This window comes from Anticarsia gemmatalis, chromosome 21 (genome assembly GCF_050436995.1).
Source record: "Anticarsia gemmatalis isolate Benzon Research Colony breed Stoneville strain chromosome 21, ilAntGemm2 primary, whole genome shotgun sequence".
In the NCBI taxonomy this organism is placed as follows: domain Eukaryota; kingdom Metazoa; phylum Arthropoda; class Insecta; order Lepidoptera; family Erebidae; genus Anticarsia; species Anticarsia gemmatalis.
Window position 1 is genome coordinate 10,143,881 of NC_134765.1, and position 26,422 is coordinate 10,170,302.

The 26,422-nt window shown below is 34.6% G+C and overlaps 1 protein-coding gene across 4 annotated transcripts; it reads left to right on the forward strand.

The window, feature by feature from the left end:
- Window positions 1-171: 171 nt before the first annotated feature.
- Window positions 172-26,098, forward strand: UGP (UDP-glucose pyrophosphorylase). 4 transcript variants are annotated; one of them, XM_076128299.1, is made up of 7 exons: window positions 172-307; window positions 1,221-1,247; window positions 18,094-18,280; window positions 21,695-21,927; window positions 22,273-22,478; window positions 23,031-23,805; window positions 24,240-26,098. In XM_076128299.1, the coding sequence occupies exons 1-7, from the start codon at window positions 278-280 to the stop codon at window positions 24,345-24,347; spliced, it is 1,566 nt and encodes a 521-aa protein (XP_075984414.1). In that variant the 5' UTR covers window positions 172-277; the 3' UTR covers window positions 24,348-26,098. The 4 variants fall into 4 exon arrangements, with proteins under 4 accessions (XP_075984414.1, XP_075984417.1, XP_075984418.1 ...); XM_076128302.1 differs by lacking the exon at window positions 1,221-1,247 and having other exon boundaries at window positions 177-307; XM_076128303.1 differs by lacking the exons at window positions 172-307; window positions 1,221-1,247 and adding an exon at window positions 8,211-8,370.
- The last annotated feature ends 324 nt before the right edge of the window (window positions 26,099-26,422 follow it).

Here is a 26,422-nt window from a genome sequence, read left to right on the forward strand (position 1 = left end):
CGGCGGACACGGTTGTCTGGTTAAGAATCTTTCTGTGCGGGTGTGATCTACGCAAGAAATGAAGTCGGTATGTATCAATTTGACATTAAAAAGGGTATACTGAACGACGCAGATCACCTGCTCATAATAAATTGCAAATGAAACGAAACGTTTTTGACAATCATCTGTTTAGACTTGCCGAATTGCTGTCAAAGTTGACAGGTCAAACACCGCGTTTCTTGATTTCGGTTTGCCGTGATTATCTCGTATTGTATTAGTATTATTATCTAAAGGAATAATGTCCGACGCCAGAGAAGCAGATAAGAAGGTAATAAATAGTTCTTTTTATCTATGTTGTTGATGAATGTGTGGGTTATCTTACGAGTGCCAATAGGTTTGTTACTCGTATTTATTTATCTTTGTGACCTTGTCAGAGCTTAGAGGTCGTCGATGGGTCACATAAAATCATTAAGCTTCGCTTATTAGTCGAAGACAACACGTAGTTTGCAGTAATAACACGTTTTTACGCACGCATCAAAACCAGGAAGTGGTCGCACTTGTTGTGCGTTTGACATCTGATGCATAAAAAAAACTGCGTAAAAAATGCTTTGGCGCCTATTTCTGAAATTGACGAAGTTTGGCTGACTTGGCTCTATTTCAAATAACTGTTGCGTAATTTGTTTAACACGTGTTGTAGTGAAATAAATATATAATTATTACAGGAAATTAAATTTCGATCGATTCTTAAAACAACTACACCTAGTTAGGAGTATAATTAAAATTTCTATTTACCTTAAAGAGGCCTTTGTCCTTGAAGCATATTTGTTATGATTAGATTTATGTAAAAAGTTTTATAAACAGTATTTGCAGATGAGTAGGTGTCTATACTTTTCTTACACTACCTTCATTATATTTATGCACCTGTATTAGCTGTGTGTGCAGTATTGTGTGCTTATTATGGGTATACTTCTGTAATAAAAACGAATCTGATTTATCTAATTGTGTGGTTTCCTGCTTTTATATCTGCCTAAAACTGGTATAGATCAATGATATTATATTACAGTAAAACTTTTTACAGGTAGATTTTTACTGAACATAATAATATAATTCAACTTATAAAAAAAGGCTCAATTTAAAATGCTTTAATTTTTATAAAATTTATGGTCACTGATCTTTTTTTTATAATATCATTGGTATAAGTTATCTATGCTTAAATTCTTTTTAATGAATTAATCTTACAGGCTGATGACAGCAGGCTGAAGCCAGCGGTAAGCTTAACTTAGCGTGACTGTATGTTAAAATATAACTAATTATGTAATATTCTATGTTATATGTCTAGGTTTAGCTAGCCTTAGAAAACGGTTGTGGTTTCTAATGTTATTTTGTGTATTTTTTATTGTTATTAAAATTCTTCTTACTTCAAAAATAGGTAGGTAGATTTTTTTAAATTATACTTTGTTGTCTCTGGTTTAAACATTTTTAGTTTTAAATTACATAGACAAGTAAATGCCTAGTATTTTTTATAGAAAACATTTTTATGAATAATTTTGATTATGTTCTGGATTAGTATTAGATAAATTTTAACTTGATAATTTAATAGACTTATGTTATAGATAAAATTAGTTGTTATTTAGATAAATGTATTTAATTGATATCATTTAATTAATAGGATAAGAGACTTACTACTTAGCTTAGCAATTAATGTAGAGTAGGAATTTTATATTTGCATGAGTTGGTCATATTTATCATGGTTGCATAATAGAACTTACTATGGTCTTTAAAATATAGCTTGATTAGAATGACAGATGTCAAACTGTTTTGACTAGGGTTGTAGAAGTATTGATCAAAATCGATAGCGAAAAAATCGAATCTAAAATAATTATATTCGATTCAATTATTTTTGAATTAGCTTTTTACGAATTGTTGTTGTGAATCTTATTGTTTAAGCAAATTCGTATAGGACGACCAGCCCTACTTTTAACACCGCTTGGAGACCTCTCCTAGTTGAGTATTAATTAGGATCAATTAAATAAAACAATGAAAACAGTTAAATAAAATTAATTTATTCAGTTAATGGTGCAATTCTGATGATAGGGATGAGGATGATAGTAATATAGGATGCGCAGTTAATAGTGCGCATCCTAAATCAGTATCATCCTCATCGCTGTCATCAGAATCGCTGGAACAATCTTGGAGATTAATTATTAATTCTTGGTCACAAATAGTATCAAAGTGTACTTCGCGATTAACGATTAATCAGATGATTTACTCTTATCTATTGTGTCTCTTCATTAAAATTTTTGCAACATGACGTAGCCTTGTAGAGAGGTTGAAAATTATTAGGTTTATTTTTAAGACTAAAGAAATAGTACTGATTTTTAGTTTAAAGGCTGATTGTATTGAATTATTCTGATTTCTTATTGAGGATCTGTATTTAAAAAATAGATATAATGATCTAGACTAGACAGATTTTTCGTGTTTCAATTTGTAATACTCGTTAGACGTCACTACAAAGTTGTGTTCTCTGTTTTGCTTAGAACTGTCATTTTAATCAAGCTATATTTTAAAGAGTATAATTTGTTTTTCTAACAATTAAAAGCTTAATAAGTGCTTGTAACATACTAATAAAGTGTTGCTATTGGTTCTAACAATTCTAGGTGGAATGATGATTATATATTTTTAACTAAAATAACTTAAAAAAAAAAAAAAATCGTAAATTGCTTAATGTCCTTTCCCTAAAAACAAATACCTACCTCCAGGAAGAACTGGTGTGATGTCGTGTTATAATCTCAAATGCTAAATTCACATTTTCATGGTTCCAACAATTTCTTAGAGATGTAAACAAAGAAAAATATTATATTTTCAAAATGTTTCCATGAAATGCAAACAAAGCATAGTTATTAATAAAAATGTATGGAAATATTTCGTACAGCTGAAGTATTTGCTAATTAGCGTTGTAAGATGATGCAAGATAGTACCAGCAAAGTCATATACCTACCTACATAGTATTCACTTATACAATAAGACGAAACAAACTATTTACTGATGCACATCTTAAACCAAAATCACTGATACGAAACTTGGATTTTTTATTGTATGTTCTTTCGTCACCGTATCAGTGATAACGTTTGCGGGAGTCTTGCGTGTTTTTAGTAGGAGCTTGAAGGCTCAAACCCTTTTAAAACATAAGATAATTACTTTTGCATGATACCTGGATGAACTCTTAGGCATAGTAAACTTCTTGCTCCAAAACCTCAAGCCCCCTTAGTCGGCCTCCATGGTGCAGTGGTTGAACGCCACGCCACTACCAGTGTGTCTGGTGGTCACGAAATCGATTCCCACTCGAAAAAATATATGCGCTATCTACAAATAGTAGTCTCAGGTCTGTCGTTGCACGGGTCCGTTGTTTGTATGTTTGTTAAAGTCTCTCGACACAAGAGCAATATTTAGTGCGGGAGTTGTAGTTAAAAAAAAGCTTAATTCTGGACCACTTGCCATTAAATGCGGCTGAAACTGCGAGCGATAACTATGTTAGCATTTTGCGTAATATTTAACGGAAGTCGAGCGTCCAATACTGTAACAGTCGGCCCACAATGTTGATTTTATCTCTAAAAATAGTTTTATGATGCACTTGTGTGTTTTACAACAACAGTTAATGATCTTTAAATTGCTGTATGTTTATCTTTTTGCCGTGTATTTTATTCTAGAATTTTAATTTGACTGAGGAAATATCTACGTAACTATGGCTAAGAACTGAGTGTGGGTATGGTACAATAGTCAAGGTCAATTTACCTGCATCGTAGGTTCGATTCGGATACGAGTTTGGGTGTTAAAAATGAATGAATTAATGTATTTGTCTGTACAGCATTGACTGCTATTTGCGGCAGATACTACTAGTAAGGGGTAATGGACCTGTCTAGTGTCTAGGACCTTGTGGCACGATGGGAATAATACTACTTGGATAACTTTAAGATACATTCTTGTAATTTATTTTCTTATCAATTGAACATCTGCGCATTCATTTGTTTGTTCCTTTCCCCTTGAACACCTTTTATACGGGCACTCTTTCATCCGCGATTTTGTATCATGCGCGATAGAGTGTGTGTGTAAAGTGGCTATTATGTAATTTTTGCAAGTCAGCGGTGCGTAAGCGATGACAATCAATATTGATAAATATCACTTCGTGTGCACATCTTATTTCAGGGGGTAGGTAGTGTAAAAAGCCAGTGTATTGCATAATCTAGACTGTTTATAGAAAATGCTTAAGTCATTCAATTAGTTATCAAAGGATTGTATATGTAACTGTTGCGCAAAGATTTCGGTTTGCTACCTGGAGTTAAGCCATAGAGTTGTTCGTGAGTTTTTCTGTCAAAGAAATTCTCAGTTGCGTGAAGATTGAAAGTTGAGGGTCTTAAAGTGCTTTCGAAGCAGGTCTTCACTAAGGGTTAAGTAAGACCGACGCTGGTTATCATAGCCGAATATTTCCTTAAAGACATTGCATTATCATTATTAAGCTACACTTAGGGCCAGATACACAACCTATCTGCTAATGAATGGAAACAACTAGGTACCTAAAACCCTTCAGATAAGCTATTCGACACTTATCCAGATGTGATGAAACCGGGCCCTAGGCTCTCAGGAAATCACGGAAAATATTTTTATCGTAGGTATAGCTGTTAGTGTCATCTTAGTGTCAAAGTTATTCAAGCCGCCTGAAGAACTTTTGGCATGGCTTAAAGACTATTCTATCTATCTATATCTTAAGATACAACAACCAGGTGCAACTTTTGTCGAGCCTCCGAAGCACGGAGGTGTTCGGCCTTAATACCTCTACATGGCCACCCATCTCTAAAATAACCTTGCCCTACGCACAAATCGCTTACCGACCGGTAAGCGCAATTGCCTAATGATCTATGGACTACTTTAATGATCTATGAATGAACGCAGGCGAAGTCGCGAACAATCTATAGTGCTGATAATAAGTCGAGTATTGATAGTGTCGATAACATAAAGCAGACGAACAAATATGAGTATAAGCACAACAGATAAACGTTAATGACTGAACAAATATCAATGTTGATTTAATTGAAATATTCTCCATCGTAGGTGTTTGTTCTGGAAATATATAATGATGTGTCGTGGCGGGAGTGGCGCAATGGTTAGTTTGTTGATTGAGTTTATTGAGATGTCGTGGGTTCGATTCCCGTTCAGGATAATACAACAAGATTATACATATTTTGATGATTTAAAGTACCTACTGCAACATATATTTGTACACTAATTAAATAGATTACTCGCTTTTGTCGGCGAATTCTTCCTCGTAAAAAGATTTCTCGGGGTAAAAATACCCAGGTTTGTAGTTTTTGCGCGAAAGAGTTATAAGCAGGCATATTATCTATCATCACAATCGATTATTATAATAAAATTACATATAGATTAAGGTAATAAATATAACAAAGACCCCTTTTCACGCCTATATGGACTCGAAAACTACCGAACAGACTATAGTTTTATTGATATTGTGTGAATTCAATGTTATGCTTCAAAAGGAAAATGTAGCTCTAATAATGACATTTAGGATTTTTGTAAATTGGCTTTATTTTACGTAAATACATGCATAGGGGTACATATCGGGTTAGTTATGTCAAAAATTGTAGGAAGAGGTGTATGAAATACACCCACGATTCGCCATTTACAATCAAAATCAAAACATTTATTCATATAGGTAAAATTATGACACTTAAGATAGTTGTTACAATACAATTACTGAATCTACAATGTTAGTCCTATTGCCATATTTCGAACGCATTGCTAAACTCCGGGCAGCTATTGAGAAATATTGTTATATACCTAAATTAGAAAATACCAGTAGCACTTTGCCAGACCCGGAAATCCAACCCCAAATATCCAACGATCTTCTCTTAGTCATCAGTCACTCAGTAACGGAAGAGTTTTAAATATATTGATGACTAGCTGACCCGCGCAACTTCGCTTGCGCCACAAAAGAGAGAATGGGTCAAATTTTTCCCTGTTTTTGTAACATTTTTTACTGGTACTCTGCTCCTACCGGTCGTAGCGTGATGATACATAGCCTATAACCTTCGTCGATAAATGGGCTATCTAACATTGAAAGAATTTTTCAAATCGGACCAGTAGTTTCTGAGATTAGCGCGTTCAAACAAACAAACAAACAAACAAACTCTTCAGCTTTATAATATTAGTATAGATTGAAAAGATACAGAAAATTTCATGGCGCTTCCGACGGCAGTCTCTACAATTGATTAAACGCTTGTAAAATGGGCGTGTTTGTAATATTCTTTAATCTCTGACGATGTAAGGCGCTTGATTACGGATAAACAGATCAATCAGTCAGCCATGATTATTCACTTGTATATTTTCACGATGTATGCTGACACAGCAAATGTGTGGCTACCGTATTATGTTGATGCAATACAAATTATCTTGAAGAAACTGATGAACAACTGTGATTTATATTGAAACATGAAATTGATAGACATTTTGCGTATTGCGCTCTGCAAAGATGATAAGGTGTTGGTTACCTTTATCAGGTGTAATTTTGACAGTTGTTTCTATACATTTGATGTCACTAACTGTCAAATAGATTATCCGACATTTATCCATAGGGTATGAAACGGACTATTTTTTAGTTTCTTTTTTGAAGACAACTTCCGTTTGAAGAATTGCTCTTGTATCCCGGGTACTTTTACAAACATACAAACAACGGACACAAAGTACAACCAGACTAGAAACAATTATATGTGGATCACACAAATAAATGTTGCATGTGGGAATTGAACCCACGACCACCCGACACAATGTTAGCGGCGGCGTGGTGACCTAAATGGTGACACATCGAGTTCCTCCGAGTTTCGGAAGGCACGTTAAATTGTGGGTCCCTGCTGTCATTTTCGAAGATCTTTGACAGTCGTTAACCGTAGTCAGAAGTGTAAAAGTTTGACAAACAGTCTAACCGAAAGGTATCGTGTTATAACCCAGGTAACTGCATGGGTTGTGGAGGTCAGATAGGCAGTCGCTCTATGGAAAACACTGGTATTCAGCTGCATCCGGTGAGACTGGAAGCCGTCTCCAACATAGTTTGGAAGAAAGCCTGAGCTGATTTATTTCTATGCTATTGGTTAGTAAAACGCACCATCTTGTTATCGCATTAACCAACCATGGAAGTTGGCAAACGATATTAGGAACTAATTGAAACACTAATTAATTTAAAATTGATATATTAGTTCATTCGAGAATTCTTGTTGCTAAAGGCAAGAGTTTTACAAATACATATTTTAATAAATTAATGTTTTAAGTCACTTACAGATCTAGGCCCTTCGTTTTGGACTTGAAATTTCAAATGCTCGGTACCTACTTGACTTGGTTTACATACATACTGTTAGCGATAAATAACGTAATCTTTTCTGCTTAGACCCCCCTGTTCTTAAACAAATTGAACTAGAAATAGTGGAAGAACTGGAATTGTTTTTAAGATGTATTAATGATTGCTTGCATTCCTAAAAAGGTCTTTAACGCATTTCTGGAGGGTATGTAAAGTCTCTAACCGCAATTGGCCAGATTGGTGGACTCAAAACATTCTCTTATTTCGGGAGGAGACCCTTGCCCAGCAGTCCGACAGTATTAGTTTTAAAGCTACATGATTCTTTCAATGTAAATCCGATGATGTATAAATCTGGGTTTCTTGCGGTTTTATGAAAAATACGATTTTCCTCTTCGTGCTTCAACAATAATATTATTGGAACATAAATAAATGAGTCTATTGTATGCAATGCATATTGTTGGAAGTTTCTTACTAAAGAGTTACCGGCTGCGGTCTTAATTTTACTAGTCAAGTAATTATTTAGTGTGTTTCGTTATAAATGATGGATTGTCGTACTTTTGTAAGTATAATAATCCGATAATACAGGCAAATTGCAGTTTTAACGAACTGTAAGGTCTAACGACCAGTTTCTTTGTCAAAAGTAACAGCCAAAGTATAGGGGTAAAGTAAAAATGCCAATATTGTTCAACAAACTTAAGTGCAATTTTTACTTTGGCTGAAAATGGCCGTAAGTTTCCTTTTTTCCGTACTCGAATATGTTTCTCTATTTATGACACGTTCACTTATAGACAATATTACAAATCATCTGAGTTAATAGTAGTTCAAGAGGCATCAACGATAACTTATCAACTACTTACTTATATATTGTCGCAATCATTGCGTTCTGTAGTCGGCCATAACGCGTCCCGAGTGAGTACGCGCGCTCGCTCCCGCCAAAACTGTTTTGAATTCAAAACTTCAGTGACAGTTCGTTGTGTTTTTTTTTTATTAACTTTTTAATAAGTTTTAGTGCAATGGATATTCTCAGCAAGGTTTGTTTGTTATTTAATTAATTTGTCCTCTATTGTCGGTCGTTCAGCTGACGATTGATAAAGCAGTAGTATTTCTGCGTAGTGAATAGTGATGTTGTCATTGATGCGTGCGCTGAATTTTTATCTTCAAACTATACATAACATGACCTTTTTTAATGGGTTCTAGAGACTGCTCGAGATTTTTTGCTTTTTTTTCGACTGCACCTACTAGTTTATTACTAATTTATATCACAATATTGTCTGAAATCCAAGCTTCCTGTTTTAATACAAACAGAATAAAAACCCTCATTAAGTCCAGTCACTATGATAAGGATTTTAAAGTTAATACGTAACTTGGAGTTTGACCTACTGATGACCTCAACATTGGCCGTCACAGTTAAAACGTCTGAAAAACACAGACCATACATAGATAAGGCCATATTAAGTAAACTGAACTTATACGTTATTCAGAAAAAATCTTCTTACCGTATCGCCTTTGACGTGGCTTAACGACTTTTTACGTGCCCTCCGAAGCACGGAGACGCCCAGTTTAAATACCACTATGCAACTCCCATCTATGAAATAACCGCGCCAAGGTTTGCTTAACCCACTGATCGTTTACCGACCGGTAAGCGCAACTGACGATTTTTAACCATATTATATTTTAAACATACAGAGAATATTTTAAGTAGACTTCAGCTTTACAGCGGAAATATAGTCCTTTTCTTCTGTTTTTCAGTTAAAATATAACTATTGTTCTTTGTATGTGTATTGTGTTCTACGATATAATAATATATGTATGTGCGCCATCGTAGTGTAGTAGTTGAGCGCTCTTTATTGCAATGTCATTTAAATAGACGACCATGTGTGAATAAAATTGCTGGGCAGGGTTGTCGCGTAAAATAATATTTAAAGTTTGCAAAACTGAAATAAACTTTTATCAATTGTGCTGGTTTCATATAAAAAAATAATCGAAACTAGTTCATATTCCCACTGTCAATGTTACCCAAATGATTCGAAGTTACCCAGATTGACTGTATTACAAAAAAAAGTCGAAAAACTGGTCAAGTGTGAGTTGGACTTGCGTACGTAGGATACCATACCATTAGCTATAAAAAACGCCAAAAACTTTTGTTGTATGGGAGCCCCTAACATATTATTTTATTCTGCAATTCAATATTTGCTGTTATAGCGACAACAGAAATACATCATCAGTGACAATTTCAACGGTCTACCTTTCACCGTTCATGAGACAGCCTGGTGACAGACACACAGACAGACAGACAATTGATATTTTCTTTTTATGAGACCGCAATAATTATCCAGATTTATTGACATTTCTCATTATAATATCTACTTATTGTCACGTCACTTTATCTTCTAACGTAAATATTTCTACACCTTTGACCTTTTATTGATACAGCAGTGGAATAAAATTGACCTTTTATCATGACGACAATACTATCTAAAGATACGCACTTATTTACATTTAATTAATTATATTAATTGCATTACATAATTTAAAACTGTAGCTTTAATAAATAGTCATTTAAATCCATCTTAAACTTAAGCTTTATAGGCTCCCAAATATCGGTTTCCGATTTTGGGTATTCAATTTGAAGAATTATTTGTCGTTTTGTTTTATGTTATGTTGGGTGTTATTTTCCCGAACATTTATCTACACATATTCGGCATTGCCGCTCGACTTGGATGTATAATGCCGAACTGAATATGTGTAGCAAGCCTTACCTATAACAATCGAAAAAATAACTGTAATAAACCAAAAATCTCGTAAATATATTAAATTCTTTCAGAAAACCGCTGGATAGCTTATAGTATTAGTAGTTAGTGGTATAATGGCCAGTTTTAAAGCTAATAAACGGGTGTCAGATAGCCTATCTGCCAAATTCTATCTAATTAGCTGTGATAGGTATTTTGAAGTAGTTAACCCTAAGTTTTCTTGTAAAATCTTACACAGTAATCTAGCAGCTAGCCAGTACTTATCTGTGAATCTTATAAGACTGCATGCTTAAACAAAGTTCACCTTGATTTCTTCCCATAACTATTTTGACAACCTTGGCAGCCATTACGCAATAGTTTAATAGGTCTTTATGTATGTATGTATGTTTGTATGTATGTATGTATGTACAACTGCGCACTTTATTAACGCCAATTACAGCAATACAATCAACCTATCAACCATCTGTGAGTGAACAGAACTATTTAGATCCTTTTTATTGGATAATTAATTTATCATCCATTTTCTTGTTAAAGTTTATTTAATGGAATATCCGCCATGTTCTTGCGACTTCAAAATCTAGGCATTAAATAAAAAAGTTAGTTCTTGTCTATTCGTATTTTTTGGACTGGCAATTATGTTATGCGTTTGATAAATAAAAATGTTGATCCAAGGTCAATTAAGTGTTTTAATAATAATGATTAAAAACTTAATTCCAGGAATGACGTCGGGTTTTCTCTCGACAGCAAAAGACATAGGCAATAACTAGTTCCACCAAAGTAAAACGTTGATAGCCCTACGCGCTTAATAATTGAAACGAAACATTACCGAGTGATAACTACTTACATAGTAGTAAACAGTTTACTACATGACAGTTATTTGCGCGGGAAAACTATTTTGACGTATGTTGTCACGTGTTTTGTCTTAAGCTATACGAAGAGGCTGTAGGGGCATAGTTTCCCTTGCCTGCACTTACTAACGCGAAAAGAAAATGTCATTTTTAATGGCTTTCTGCTAAATTATTTGTTTTTTTTTTTTATATAAGAAAAGCTTCTACCCCCGTCTTCTTCCGCGTGACTTCCCGGGTAATTCAGGTTATAAGCTACCCTGATAGCTTATAACCTGAATTACCCCGGGAAATTACCAATTTCGTTAAAATCCTTTCAGTAGTTTTACCTTGAAAGAGTAACGAACATACATACATACATACATCTATTCGCACTTAAAATTTCGCATTAATACTATTAGTAGGATTTTATAGGTACGAATTTTGGGACTGGAACATTTTTTTACACAAAATATGTGTGTGATTAACGTGCGTGTTTTCATTGCAACGATTAAATACTAATTTACCATTTTTTCATTGCAAGACAGAAAAACATTTTGAGCTTACGGTAACGCTGACTGTGCATAAACCTTTGCTTAAAAAATAAATAAAAAATCTTTAGCTGTAATAATCTAATATTACGATAAGTAATAGTAAAGTATGTTTTGCACACATTTGTATACAACTTTTTCAATTCTCAGAAAATATTTTTTGACCCGACCCAGGATTCGATCACGAGACCTCTCGTACGGCGGTCGCATACATTACCCACCGCGCCACAGAGGCAGTCATTTGCAAAAGACACCGACATAGTTATACGTCTGCCACCCGCAATCCATGTCTATATCTTTTGTATTTACTTCACACCTTCGCAGCTGTTTATTGCTATCTTCAGGCACACAAAGTTAACTGGCACGTTAGTCATTAGTGTGTAGTACAGACGACTGCAGTTTATCTTGTGAACTAGATAGCACAATTGAATTATTTGCTTCATCCTGGTCTCAATAGTGTTAGCAATAGATATGACACGTGCACACCTATTTATAGAACTGTGATTTATTGACATACATACATAAAATCACGCCTTTTTAGGGGTAGGCATACACACTATCGGACGTTCTTAGGAGAGTACAGGATAACCCGCGGGAAAGCAGCGCGGTCCTTGCCAGATGAGCGCGGCGCGTTGTCTTTCCTTTCCCCTTGCACACCTTTACACGTGTGCTCTTTCACGTGCGATTGTTGTTTTTGATAGAGAGTGTGTGTAAAGGGAGCTATTGACCAAAGAACGCCACTTGGTACAATCCTTACAAACCTCCCTTGCTTTCATATTCATACATCTTGTCACATTGATTTAATGAGGGCTTTAATAACAATTTCTACTACAAAAGATTAACCCTCGTATTCATCAACACACTATAATCCTATTTAAGTTAAAAAACTACTATAATATGTTTTCTCTTTTTAATTTCGCTAAGGAGTGAAAGAAACAAAATTCTTTATAAGCCTTTCATAACTTCATACTTATATTTTTATGAATAAGAAGGTTAGTTTTCACTTGTTTTTATAATGATTTATTTTCTCCCGTTAGTCTAATTGCTGATGTGTAGCCTTTCTCATGAATGTAGGTATCACAGACAAAATGAAGTCGATAAAAAAGTACATTGAACTGGTAGTTTCAGACGTGAGTGCGGTTAAAGAAACTAATAACTTTTTCAGCACTAAATTAGTATAGATACATGTAAGTGACGATTATAATTATTGTAACGGTGACTTATCTTAATAGAACACTTATATGTAAGTGGGTGATACTTTACGAAATTAATGAGGTACTTAGCACTTAAATAGACTATGAATTAATGTGATGTGACGTAATTGAAGTCGAAGGTTCTGCTGTCGCCATTTTTCACGGCTAGCACCAAGAGTCCAGCAAATAAAGTTCAGATGCAATATGGCAAAGAAAAGTTCATAGGCCACAATATCTAGTTTTCTTTTGTGACAATTTTTATACAAAAACTCATGCAAAAGCAAGCCAATTCCAATGTTAGCATAGTTTATAAATTAAAAAGTAATTTGCCGATAATTTTATAACCGTGGTCAATGTTACCAGCACATACATACATACATACATAAAGTCAAGCAGTTAACATTGCGAGCACTGATAACTTCATAACATAACGGCAAGCCTTATGTACTGTGGGTTCGAACATTCATAGTTGAATAGCACTAAGAAAAGTAGCCACCCTTGGCTAGCTCTTAGGATGATGAAAAACCATATGGAGCATATAATAGGCAACTGTATAGAAAACATAGTTTTGGGTTCTCAGTTGCTTGGTTACTTGATATTGATTTAAGCCCTATTTACATAATACCAGGAGAAAACCCCTAGGAACTAAATTAAGTCCTATAATCTATACTAATATAATAAAGCTGAAGAGTTTGTTTGTTTGATTGTTTGTTTGTTTGTTTGAACGCGCTAATCTCAGGAACTACTGATCCGATTTGAAAAATTCTTTCAGTGTTAGATAGACCATTTATCGAGGAAGGTTATAGGCTATATATCATCACGCTACGACCAAAAGGAGCAGAGTACCAGTAAAAAATGTTACAAAAACGGGGAAAATTTTGACCAATTCTCTCTTACGTGACGCAAGCGAAGTTGCGCGGGTCAGCTAGTCTAAAATAAAATCTTGAATAAACCACTCGGGTGCAACTAAAAGAACATTATAATATCTATCTAAATGCACACCATTTTCTATATTGACATTTTCAACATCACAAATGGTATTTATGACATAAAACTATAACAATATTATTATGTAAAACGTCTGTTAGCTGTTATCTATTGTTATTTAGATTAAACATGTAAATGTTCATATAATACACACAGTAATACACGTAGGTAATAGTAGGTGTACAGTCAATGGCGTCTTATTATCGTGTTATCAGGCGGATCATGATTATACCTTGTTTACTAATCGCACTATTATTTTGGTATTAGTTATTACTGGTCTAGGATTTTCGCTTGATTATTCTACGGTAGTGGTTTCCAACCAGTCGTCCGTGGAAGTCAAAAAATGGTCGGCGAACGATTTTAAAATTTATAATTTTCAGGATGATTTATTATACTTTATTTTTAATATACTTACATAGTGGTCACTGCTAATAAGAATAATATAAAAGTCGTCCCGGACTAAGAAAAGGTTGGGAATCTCTTTTCTATGGGGTAAAAGGTGATAAACTACCCCACATTCTCATATTGCCAAGTATGATTATCATTCCTACCAATGTGCCAAAAAGCAACTTTTTCATTAATTTCGTGGGAATGTTACCAAAATTGAGCAGCTACTGAAAAAAAAAACTTGTGCAGAAAATCACCAATTCAGTATAGATTTATGCAACTGAAATCTTCACGACCAATTTCACAATAATGTTTAAATCTTGGATCATCTACGTGCTATGCATTTATACTCGACTTTACACCTACCTACATGAATGAGCATAAAAAACTCCATAAAAAAGTCAAAAAACATGGTGTATCAAATTATCCAATGATGTGTTCATACAAACACCGCGTACGCAGCGATAAGACCTTCCATTATTATATCTAACTTCAGTGACTCGGTGATAAAGCCTGCGAGTACCTGTGTTGTGCACCACAGTTAGTTCGTGTATTAAAATTATTGTGATGAACGGAGATACACCCTTTTATCGCCAGTGGGTATGTTTAAATTGTTTTGGAGTTTAATTTTTTATATTAGAAGAGTGGAGAATTTTGAAAAATTTGAGGGATAATTGATTTTGATGGGTTTCGCGGTGAATATTGACTTTGCCGTTTGATTTTGGCGTTATCTATTAATTAAGCGTATAATTATTTACTAAATTCGGTTTTGAATATTTTTTATGATTCACAAAGTTAGTGCGATACTAGTGGAATATTAGTTTTTCTTGGAAATAGATGAATCAGTAAAAAAAACAATTAAACAGCGAAGGAAAATATTGCAGAAAATCTTATTGTTACTTTAACCTTATGTGATGTTTGTTTATCCGTAGTTATCTGATTAGCCATAGGTAAAAATCCTGAATTACTAAGCCCTGATATTTTGATATGATGATTTTTTATAATCAGATAACATTATTCCAGTCATCATTTTTAACAGATATCCCATACTTTTTTCTGTCAAACGTTTTTTTGCGGGATAAAGTTTTTAATCTATGTACTGGCTTTGAACTGCAGGTTTTAATTTTCAACTACTTGGTAAAAAGATCTAAAGTCTAGCATTGGAGCAATTACTTGTTTTTCCTTATAAATCAATAAATAATACCGATTAGATTTAAAACAGCAATACTGACACAATAATTGTCAAATTATCTAGAAATCTTCAATTCTTTTATAAGAATAACTGCAATTCATTTATAAATATTTCGCATGGAATGTTCGCTACGCAAAAACATCACAAATAGCTCTTTAAAACGATTTCACACATTTAATTACGTATTTAAATAAAACTATGACCTTTGTCGTTATGTATGTAAATAAATACATAGTAGTTGACGTTACATAAGTACATACATATTACATAGTTGTCAACCGTGTTTGTATTTATAACTGGCTTTACTAGACTACAGATTATATATCTGCCTATTAACCGCCCAGCTTCCCGTTCCCGTACAATTTTCAGGATAAAAACTATCCTATCCTTTTTCGGGTTTCACGCAGTCAGATGTCGGTACAAAGTTTCATTACAATCGGTTCAGTGGTTTTGGCAAGTACAAAAGATAGATAGAGCTACTTTCGTATTTATAACATAAGTAGAGATGATGCAATTATTGAATTAAACATTTTTGTGTAGTGTTGTCAACAGGAAAAAATAGAAAACTCCACAATAAAAGTAATTGCGATACTAATAACGGCGCCCGAAAAATGTAACTTAGTTTTCTTAATTAAGATAACGAAGGGGACAGACAGGAAAATAGATCAAAAACGAAAAGAGGAAAATTTGAAAAAAAGCCAAAGAAAAATGAATAGTCATACTTCGTAAGCAATATATTGCACCAAAAAATTGAGTGCAAAAAGTGGGTGTGCCAGACACACCTGCTGATATTATTGTGTATCAAGCGTAATGTTATAACATCATGTGTTTCTATGTGGATATACAGATAGATAAACTGATTATGTATATATCTTATCTAGATAGTAATAATATATTTCATTGTAACAGTGAACTGCGTAAAATTTATCGCACGCATAATGCTTTTAGTTGACGTTATAATATTTATCATATTACTATTACCTAAAGGTGTAGGTAGACATGTGTGAAATATGAATATCATTCATTTCGCTATTTACAATGTAAGTCCCAAGTAAATGGGGACGAGTTTACTGCCGTATACCGGAAATGTTAGTAACCAAACATCAAAAAAAATAAGTCGCATTATTACGCAAAGCTTCTTCTAAGCTACTATGTCGAAACTACACTCCCGGGCTAGTTTTGCCGAAAGGAAAGTCCAGCCCGATCCGGGGAAGAACCCAAGACATCTTGCATGCTACAGAACAGTATTTCTGAATGCACTAAGGCCAAGCCAACATAGCCAAATTTTCAGAGCCAATATAATTTACTCCTGTTGATCACGTAAAGGTTTTAATAAGGAATGCCGAATATTATAATAGTATCCGAAGTTATTTGGCATTTAGAAATTATGATAGCGTACCGGAAGCTTCAATAACAACATAATAATATAATAACCGATTAAAACAGGACCTTACAATTATATACGGCTATATTTCTCTCGTCTAACCTTCCTCGGTCACGAAATCAAAATAATTGATGTTTTGTACAAATTACGTAGTAATGTAAATATTCAGACATCTTGGTTTTATCGACAAACATCGTGAGGTCGACATGAATATGCTTTTAGATAAATAAATTGTTTTTCTACCTCATTGTGAACTCTGCGTGACTGATAGGTCTTCAAACAGTTCTTGAAGAAATGTGAAGTCTTGAACCAGTGTCTGGTTCTACAAGGTCTTTATGAGTCTTATTTTGGGATAATTCAATAAATTTTACTTACTATTTATATAGGTACTACAGACGTGTATGAAAAGTACTTACACGTTTTTTTTTTCATCAGTGTTAGATAATCTCGGACAAACAGACACATACAACACATACAATTCAAACTTAGAAACTCCTTTTTTAAGTCTGAGCATAGCGTCCACAAATCCCACTTCTTTTATTAATTTATACCATTTCTGTCTGCTGAGCAAGGGTCTCCTCCCAAACGAGGGAGGCCTTTCCAATTCGACTACTAATCTAGGCAAAATAACACTTTCTTTTGAGTTATTCTCAGAAACGACAGAAGTATAGACGTACAGATCAACATATTATATTTTCTGAATTTATCATTCTTGCTTGCCAATTAATTCCTTTGATAAACAGTAACCATGAAACAAAGAGTTCGATAACATTTTCAAGTTGCCTTTACGCAGTTTTCTAACTATAAAATCGATTAAACACCGTATAAGTATAAAATTAACATTATTATCGCATTTTTATAGTTGTACGTGTAGTATAGTCCTACAACTTAGTAGAGAGTAGAAGAAAGGTCCCATTCACCGCGAGGACAATACTAGAGGGGATTCCTAGGAATAAACCCTTTTATGCATGGTTTGCGAATGGCGAAGATATACAAAACAAAGAATTATTGACATATCTGATAAGAAGTCATGGTAACTTGTTTGATACAGCTATCTTATTTGGACATACACATAATTATAAATTAAACTCTAGATAAATCATGCCTGTTGATGCTTTCTGCTAAGTTGCCGGGCTATAGTGGTATACTAATCAGCATGCTTATAAATTATTTTGTCTGATTCATCGATATTCATCACCAGACAATGATGTAGCACTAATTTATCATACTAGTCGGTGTGCTAGCAACACGATTTAGAAATTGATAGAGGCTACGCGTAAATAAATAATAAAATGTTCCTTAAAACGTTTCTTGAGGACATGCATAGTCCCGCACCCCCAAGATATTATAATAAATTGATTATAAAATACCTTTAAAATATAACGCGCGCATATTATCATTTCGATTAACTACATCAATTTCAATAATCAGAAAAATCTTCTTCCGAAACAAAAAAACATCAACCAATTAAATCTTTCTTCTTCAGATTCGTAGCCACCAGCGCACTCCGTCAGGATCGCGGGACTTCAAGGAGGCGACAAAGCGCGATGCCCTCGCGCGCCTGGCCGTGGACCTCGAGAGACTGCTCGCTGCCGTCCCCGAGAACAAGAGGCCACATGTTGAGAAGGAGTTCAGAGGATTCAAGAACCTTTTTAGCAGATTCTTGGCTGAACGTAAGTTACTGATACCTAATGAATAGAAAGGAATAGATCTTTTAGGATACGGATACCCCAAACTAGAAGATTATAGGCTACTACTGATCATAGCACGACTATACTCTTTAAAATATAGCTTGATTAGAATGGCAGATGTCAAACTGTTTTGACTAGGGTTGTAGAAGTATTGATCAAAATCGATAGCGAAAAAATCGAATCTAAAATAATTATATTCGATTCAATTATTTTTGAATTACCTTTTTACGAATTGTTGTTGTGAATCTTATTGTTTAAGCAAATTCGTATAGGACGACCAGCCCTACTTTTAACACCGCACGGAGACCTCTCCTAGTTTAGTATTAATTAGGATCAATTATATAAAACAATGAAAACAGTTAAAAAAAATTAATTTATTCAGTTAATGGTGCAATTCTGATGATAGGGATGAGGATGATAGTAATATAGGATGCGCAGCTAATGGTGCGCATCCTAAATCAGTATCATTCTCATCGGTATCATCAGAATCGCTGGAACAATCTTGGAGATTAATTATTAATTCTTGGTCACAAATAGTATCAAAGTGTACTTCGCGATTAACGATTAATCAGTCGATTTACTCTTATCTATGGTGTCTCCTCACTAAAAATTTTGCAACATGACGTAGCCTTGTAGAGAGGTTGAAAATTATTAGGTTTATTTTTAAGACTAAAGAAAATAGTACTGATTTTTAGTTTAAAGGCTGATTGTACTGAATTATTCTGATTTCTTATTGAGGATCTGTATTTAAAAAATAGTTATAATGCTAGACAAGACAGATTTTTCGTGTTTCAATTTGTAATACTCGTTAGACGTCACTACAAAGTTGTGTCATCTGTTTTGCTTAGAACTGTCATTTTAATCAAGCTATATTTTAAAGAGTATAATAAGTTTTGCCTCTCAACGTTTGGAGTAGCAAAGGAGGGGTTTGTATCACAAAAAGGATCAAAAGTGATTGAAGTGTAAGTCGGCCACTACTCGGCACTTCCATCCCTGAGATAAGATACCTGTACCCAAATACCAATATAGATCTATACCCGTATATCGATACCTAGAATTTTTAAATGTTTTAATGATGCTATAAATAATAATAAAACTCCGACTGTCTCCTCATGACTCCGCAGGTCAAAATTAAAATAAATTGCGCTCACTCTACCTGGTGCTAACTTAATCATCTGCAATAGATGAATACAGGCTAATAATGATGTCAAAATCCACTTGGCTTAGATTGAGGGGCTCCCTCAGAACGAGTACTTAGTCAGCATATCGGTTAAATTGAAAGTCATGCAGTAACGCCACAGGCAATAATTTAGCCTCATTTTTTATTGTCAATCATTAGAAGTAGATACGTGGATTTTCCTGGTTACTGAAGTCCAAAGTCCTAATTATTGCGATTTAAATCAGATATTTATTTCAACTTTGTCCTTTGATACAAATATGCGTTTCATTTTTTAATTGACACCAACCGGGACCGACTTTTTACGTGCCCTCCAAAGCACGGAGACTCAGTTCAAATACCACTATGCGGTCACTCATCTATAGAATGACTGTGCCAACGGTTGCTTAACCCAGAGATCATTTACCGACCGGTAGGCACTACTGGCTGTGAGCGCCTCTTGCACCTAATATCATGTCATCGACCTAACTCCCACTGGTTGAACAACTGACACACTCATGCCCAGTCATTGATAATGACGTGATACTATTATCAGGAGTTACGAAATTTCGCGATAGCAGCCTGTATCGCGAGGTCAATATTGACTGTTATCGAGTGCTGTGTTATGTTGACCGTGTCGTGTGTCGGCCATGTATTACACACGGTTGTTATGTGTGCCGGCTTGTTGCTGGGAAAATTTAAATGTATTTTTGTATATGCTGGGGATATTAGAGGCAGAGGTTTTTTCTTATTATTTTTAGTTCAATTTAAGATCTAAAGAAAGATTTAAATCTGAAACTGACCGCCGATTTCGGCTGTGATTATAATTATTATTAGGTCAGCAAAATTGGCATTGCTATAAGACCCGCTTCCTCTAGAGCAGGGGCTCCCAACCTTTTCTTAGTCCGGGTACACAATTATATTATTCTTGTTATCAGGGACCACTATGTTAGTATATTAAAAATAAAGAATAGTCACCTTGAAAATTTAAAATTTTAGAATCATTCGCGGACCATATTTTGACTTGAATACCGGTTACTTAAGTACCACTGGTTGGGAACCACTGCTCTAGAAGCAATGCTGATTCTGCTGAAAGGGCTATTTGTTTATACAACTTGTCCAGTAACAAGGTCTTCTCTACATAATATTCTTGTCTAGTTAAGCTGTAACATAGTGAGGGTGTGCCCCGAGCTTCAGTGAACAGATTCGGTAAAAACACAGTCAGCCTTTGTCTCATATTATAAACAAACTTATTGTTCTTAATAAGATTTCACGAAACATATACATAGTTTGATAGGGTTGTACGAAGTTTGGATGCAAGTTGGCCCAAGTTCTATAATGATACGCATATTGTAACATAAAATGTAGAAAGTTGGTAGACTATACTGTTAAAATCATAACAAAGATTTTGTTCTGAGAGTCCAAAATTAATTTCTACTAAATTAAAAAAAAAGGTAATTTAATACAGTTACGTTCAACTATTACTTCTATAATATCTCGAGTCCGATTTGAAGAGTTATTTCAGTGTTAGACAGTCCATTTACCGAGGAAGGCTATAGGCTATATATCATCACGCTACGACCAAAAAGAGCAGAGTACCAGCAAAAATTGTTACAAAAACGGGGAAAATTATGACCCATTCTGTCTTATGCGACGCAAGCGAAGTTGCGCGGGTCAGCTAGTGTATAATATAATTAATATTTTTATAATAATTACGTAAATGTATCAAATGTTTGATGTGGACAGGATGTATTTGAGACAACCCTAATAGACCCTATGACCTAAACACTGAGCGTAGCTGAAAGTCATAACTTAGAGCAGTCTACTTTACACCATGCTAGGGGACCCTAGACGTGGTACGATTCGGTCTTCAATTAGTTACTAACATTAACGTATTTGTCAAAAAGCGATTTTCCATATTATTTATCAACTTATCACCATATTATATTAAACTCGCTATGTCTTTTCTTGGCCACTGTTACGATAAATGATTGAAACTTGCCGTGAAGTAACACTAAATTCATTTATAATAGCAAATAATCTAATTATCCCGCAATTGTACTTCTGCAGAAAGATTTTAGCATCAGAATTGGTATTAAAATAGCTAGCACTTTGCCACCTTTTACATTTATTAATGGCGTAACGTGTGTGTATTATATATCTACCTGTACCTTGAAGTATAACAACCTTAATGTTACATGTATTATGTTTTTATTAACATCTTTCTTTGAATCTTCTAGAGGGTCCATCAGTAACATGGGAGAAGATCGAGAAGCTCCCCGACGGCGCCGTGATCGACTACTCCTCCCTCCAGACCCCCACCACGGACAATGTACACCACATGCTGGACAAACTCGTGGTGGTCAAGCTCAATGGTGGGCTCGGCACGTCCATGGGTTGCAAGGGACCCAAGTCTGTGATACAAGTGAGGAATGACCTCACGTTCTTGGATTTGACTGTGCAGCAGATTGAGGTAAGTAACACATCTTGTTTTTATAAAAATAAAGATAAAGTAAGGATATCTTAACTGTGTAAAGAGGATGCTATAATTAATGTTGGATTATGTTAACTATGGTAGATGTGACTTTTTTAAAACCTTGTTTAATTATCATATTACTTTCCTTGGTTGAGACTTTTCAAATTGCCACAAAACCGTTTCGAATTAATTAGTTAAATTTATTTACTGTTAACGTAGTTTTTTTTTAACATTTCAGCTTTAGTTATGTTTACGAAGTATAAAATATAGTCTCAAAACTTCACTAAAACATAGAATTTTATCGAAATTTTTGATTTTCATGCTCATAATTATTTTTTCCAGCATCTGAACAAGACCTACAAATGCAACGTACCCCTAGTGCTGATGAACTCGTTCAACACTGACGAGGACACGCAGAAGGTGATCAGGAAGTACCAGGGCCTGAAGCTGGAGATCCACACCTTCAACCAGTCCTGCCACCCTCGTATCAATAGGGAGTCGCTGCTGCCTGTGCCGCAACATGCTGATGTACAGGCTGATATTGACGCGTGAGTATCTGATACTCTATGTTGAGTAGACCAAGTAGACCGAGTAGACCGAGTAGACCGGTAGACTAGTAGGAAGAGTAGACTGATATACTGATTGAGTAATAGAGTAGACTTCGTATATCAAGTCCTGCCACCCTCGTATCAATAGAGAGTCACTGCTGCCTGTGCCGCAACATGCTGATGTACAGGCTGATATTGAAACGTGAGTATTAGATACTATATGTTATGCTGTGGACCAGGTTTTACCTACATTAACTGTGCCACCTCAGGATCAACTCGGAACTGCTTCTACTGTTAATTTTTCTGACAAAATGAGATATTTCCATTCTTCAATAAATATACGTATTTACTCAGGATATGTTGACATAAATGTCGTCGAAATATTAGCAGAATATCTTGGGTGAATGCAAACAAAACATGCTAATTACTAAGTTATTCCCACATAACAATGGAAAAATTCTAAAAAACTGCATTTTAAATTTAAAATATCGCAAATAATACTGCATATTTTCATACACGAACAGTTTTAAATAAAATATATCTCCATTCTAGGTGGTACCCACCCGGTCACGGTGACTTCTACGAATCCTTCCACAACTCAGGTCTTCTGCAAAAGTTCATCAAAGAAGGCAGGACTTACTGCTTCATCAGTAACATCGACAACCTGGGCGCCACCGTCGACCTCAACATCTTGAACCTACTCCTCAACCCAGACCCTCAGAAACCCATCTCAGAATTCGTCATGGAAGTAACTGACAAGACCAGAGCCGACGTTAAGGGAGGTACCTTAATACAGTACGAGGATAAGTTAAGACTGCTGGAAATAGCTCAAGTACCGAAAGAACACGTGGACGACTTCAAATCAGTCAGTCAGTTCAAATTTTTCAATACAAACAATTTGTGGGCGAAATTGGACGCTATTCAACGAGTAGTAGACCAGGGATCTTTGAATATGGAGATTATAGTTAACAACAAGCATTTAGCTGATGGTATGAATGTTATTCAACTAGAAACAGCTGTAGGAGCTGCAATGAAGTGCTTTGAAGGTGGTATTGGGGTCAATGTACCTCGGAGCCGTTTCTTGCCGGTGAAGAAGACATCAGATCTCTTGCTAGTGATGTCGAATTTGTACAGTTTGTCTCACGGCTCGCTAGTGATGTCTCCTCAAAGAATGTTCCCGTCCACTCCGCTGGTGAAGTTGGGAGACAATCACTTCGCGAAGGTGAAGGAGTTCCTCAACAGGTTCGCGACGATACCTGATCTGATCGAGTTGGATCATCTGACTGTGTCCGGTGATGTCACTTTTGGAAGAGGCGTTGCTTTGAAGGTAAGGATTTTGAGGTTATATTTTTGTTTATTTGTACATTAAGTGAAGAGAATAATCATTGGTGTTGCATAATTTAGCAATTTTAAACTACGGCGATAATACTAAATTATAATATAGTATCAAATCGAGTCCCCAACCCGCACTTGGCCAGCGTGGTGGACTCAAGGCCTAACCCCTCCCTAATTACGGGAAGAGACCCTTGCCCAGCAGTGGGACATTAATGGGTTAAATTTTTTTATAATTATCAAATATGGTTATCACAAATATGGTGTCTGTTCATACGGCACATACATACACCTATGCACCATATGTACCCGGTTCAATTCCCGGTATAGGTTCTTAGGATATTCGAAAACTCAGTTTTACAGTTTTTTGTTGTCATTTTAGTTGATTTGCGATATTATTCTAACTAATTGTCTTTATTTCCTTTACAGGGTACAGTTATTATAATCGCGAACCACGGCGATCGTATCGACATCCCATCAGGCGCACTACTGGAAAACAAGATAGTCTCCGGTAACCTTCGTATCCTGGACCATTAAGCATCACCAACTGAAACCCTCTCACAACGAGATGAGAGCAGTCTGCGTAAGTTAAGAGATTCCTACATATAGTACATAAGAATAACCCTCTTATTCATAAAAACACATGAAGTTATGAAAGGCTTATAAAGTGTTTTGTTTCTTTCACTACTTAGCGAAATGAAAAAGAGAAAACATATTATAGTAGTTTCATAACTAAAATAGGTTTATAGAGCGTTTATGAGTAAGAGGGTAAGTGTATAGAAATTGCTCTTAAGATGTTACAGCCGTTTTCAATATTCTATCCAAGACTACAGATGGATAACGTATCTTATGGTGCGTACACACTGAGTAACATAAGGTTACATAATAATGTTTTATAACACGTAATCAAACTTTTAAGTGTTATATAACAATGTAAGGTAATATAAGTATGTAACGTAACTATTTGAAGATTACGTCAAAATGCTCTATCATTAATTGATTTCAGAATTGCTATCCATTAATAAAATGGTAGATAATGCTTGTCTTTAGTAAACGGTGGATGGATAGAGTATTGAAAACGGCCGTTTTAATACCAATATAAGCGTCTATAGTTCAATTTTAAAAGAGAATATTATAGGTCCCAGGATTTGTCTTGTGATATGAGACTTTTTATTATATTTTTCAAGTAATTTTATACACCTTATTTCTATGGGAATAAGTGCTATATTTGCGCCGGACGCATTCTTCCTACGAAATCGAAATAGCTTGTCGTCTCTTTTACTCCTAAGGGAAAGAAAAGAGACAATACTATAGCTGTTGTTGCTATTTCATATAAAAGGGTTAATGACCTTTCTTGTCTACGTAATTTTATATAGCAAAATTATATAGAAAAATATAAACATAATGTTGTCCTTTTCTTATAAGAGCCATAGAAAAGAGACATGACTTACCTTTTCTTAGAGTCCGTTTTCTGACTGATGGATAAGTGTCGATTAACCTATCCGGCAGATAAAGTAACAATATAACTGTTGAAATTCCTTCTGAAAAGTGTCCGATACTTTTTCAGTAGTTGTGAAATAAGGGCTTTATGTTAATAAATTGTAAAATATTGTAATAATATTTACGTATTTAAAAAATATTTTTTCTAATTCGTATTTTTCTTAATTTATTGTTACGTTTTGAGTTTTTATACCAAAAATATTGTACAAAATTGTTTTTTATTTTTATTATTAAAATTGGATGTATTTACCAAAAACTTATACTTTTTACAAAAGATTTTTCTGTAAAATTGGAATTTATTTTTTATACTTTAAATTTAGTTAATATTTCATAAATATATTTAAAAAAGGAAATAGTTATTTACGTACAGACATACGATAAATCACAAAAATGTTAATAAATTTCGTCATAAATGATTGTACTACAGTAATTTTCATATTTAATTAAGTAACGATGTTCAGTAAACGATTAAACATGCTTGTCATTACTTCATATTTTTTAATTAAAAACAATAAAATTATCACCAATTTCTTTATTCTTTCAAAACTTAGTACTCAAGTCTTAGCCCTAATTTAAGGTTTACATGAGATCTAGTTCCTTACAGTAGATTTATACTGTTCAAAATTGTTCTAATTTGCTGATAAGAGAAAGTTGAAAGTTTCTTTTAAAGTGATTGGTGATGATTTAGTTGTAATTGTAAGAGTACTAGTATGTAGGTAGCTACATCGTAGTGTAAGTAATAGTGCCATCCGGTAGACGAACTGTTGTAATATATGATTTATTCTATACGAAGACTTTTATTTACCTTACTGCCCATACGAATTTAAGTAGTATTTTTATACCTAGTTGTGCAATCGCAAAGTGGTGACTGGTGAATCAGTGTTAAATTACCCCTAGACGATTGAACACCTAGGGCGTGTTCCCACTATGTCGTGACGACAGATAATCGTGTAGTTTTAAGTGTCGTGGCTTATATGTTTAAGTGGAGGTGTTCACATATAGAACGACACGACTTACTTTCGTTTACGACATTTTTTGCAGTGACGACGTTATAATGGGAACAGCTAGAAACGACAGTCGTCCAACGATAAATTAATCGTTACGACATAGTG

Bases quoted from the DNA above. Each gene is read 5' to 3' on its own strand.
- UGP (XM_076128299.1), top strand. From the start codon at position 278: ATGTCCGACGCCAGAGAAGCAGATAAGAAG. The intron at 308-1,220 runs GTAATAAATAGT...TTAATCTTACAG, and splicing joins CCAGAGAAGCAGATAAGAAG to GCTGATGACAGCAGGCTGAA. The intron at 22,479-23,030 runs GTGAGTATCTGA...TCTCCATTCTAG, and splicing joins GTACAGGCTGATATTGACGC to GTGGTACCCACCCGGTCACG.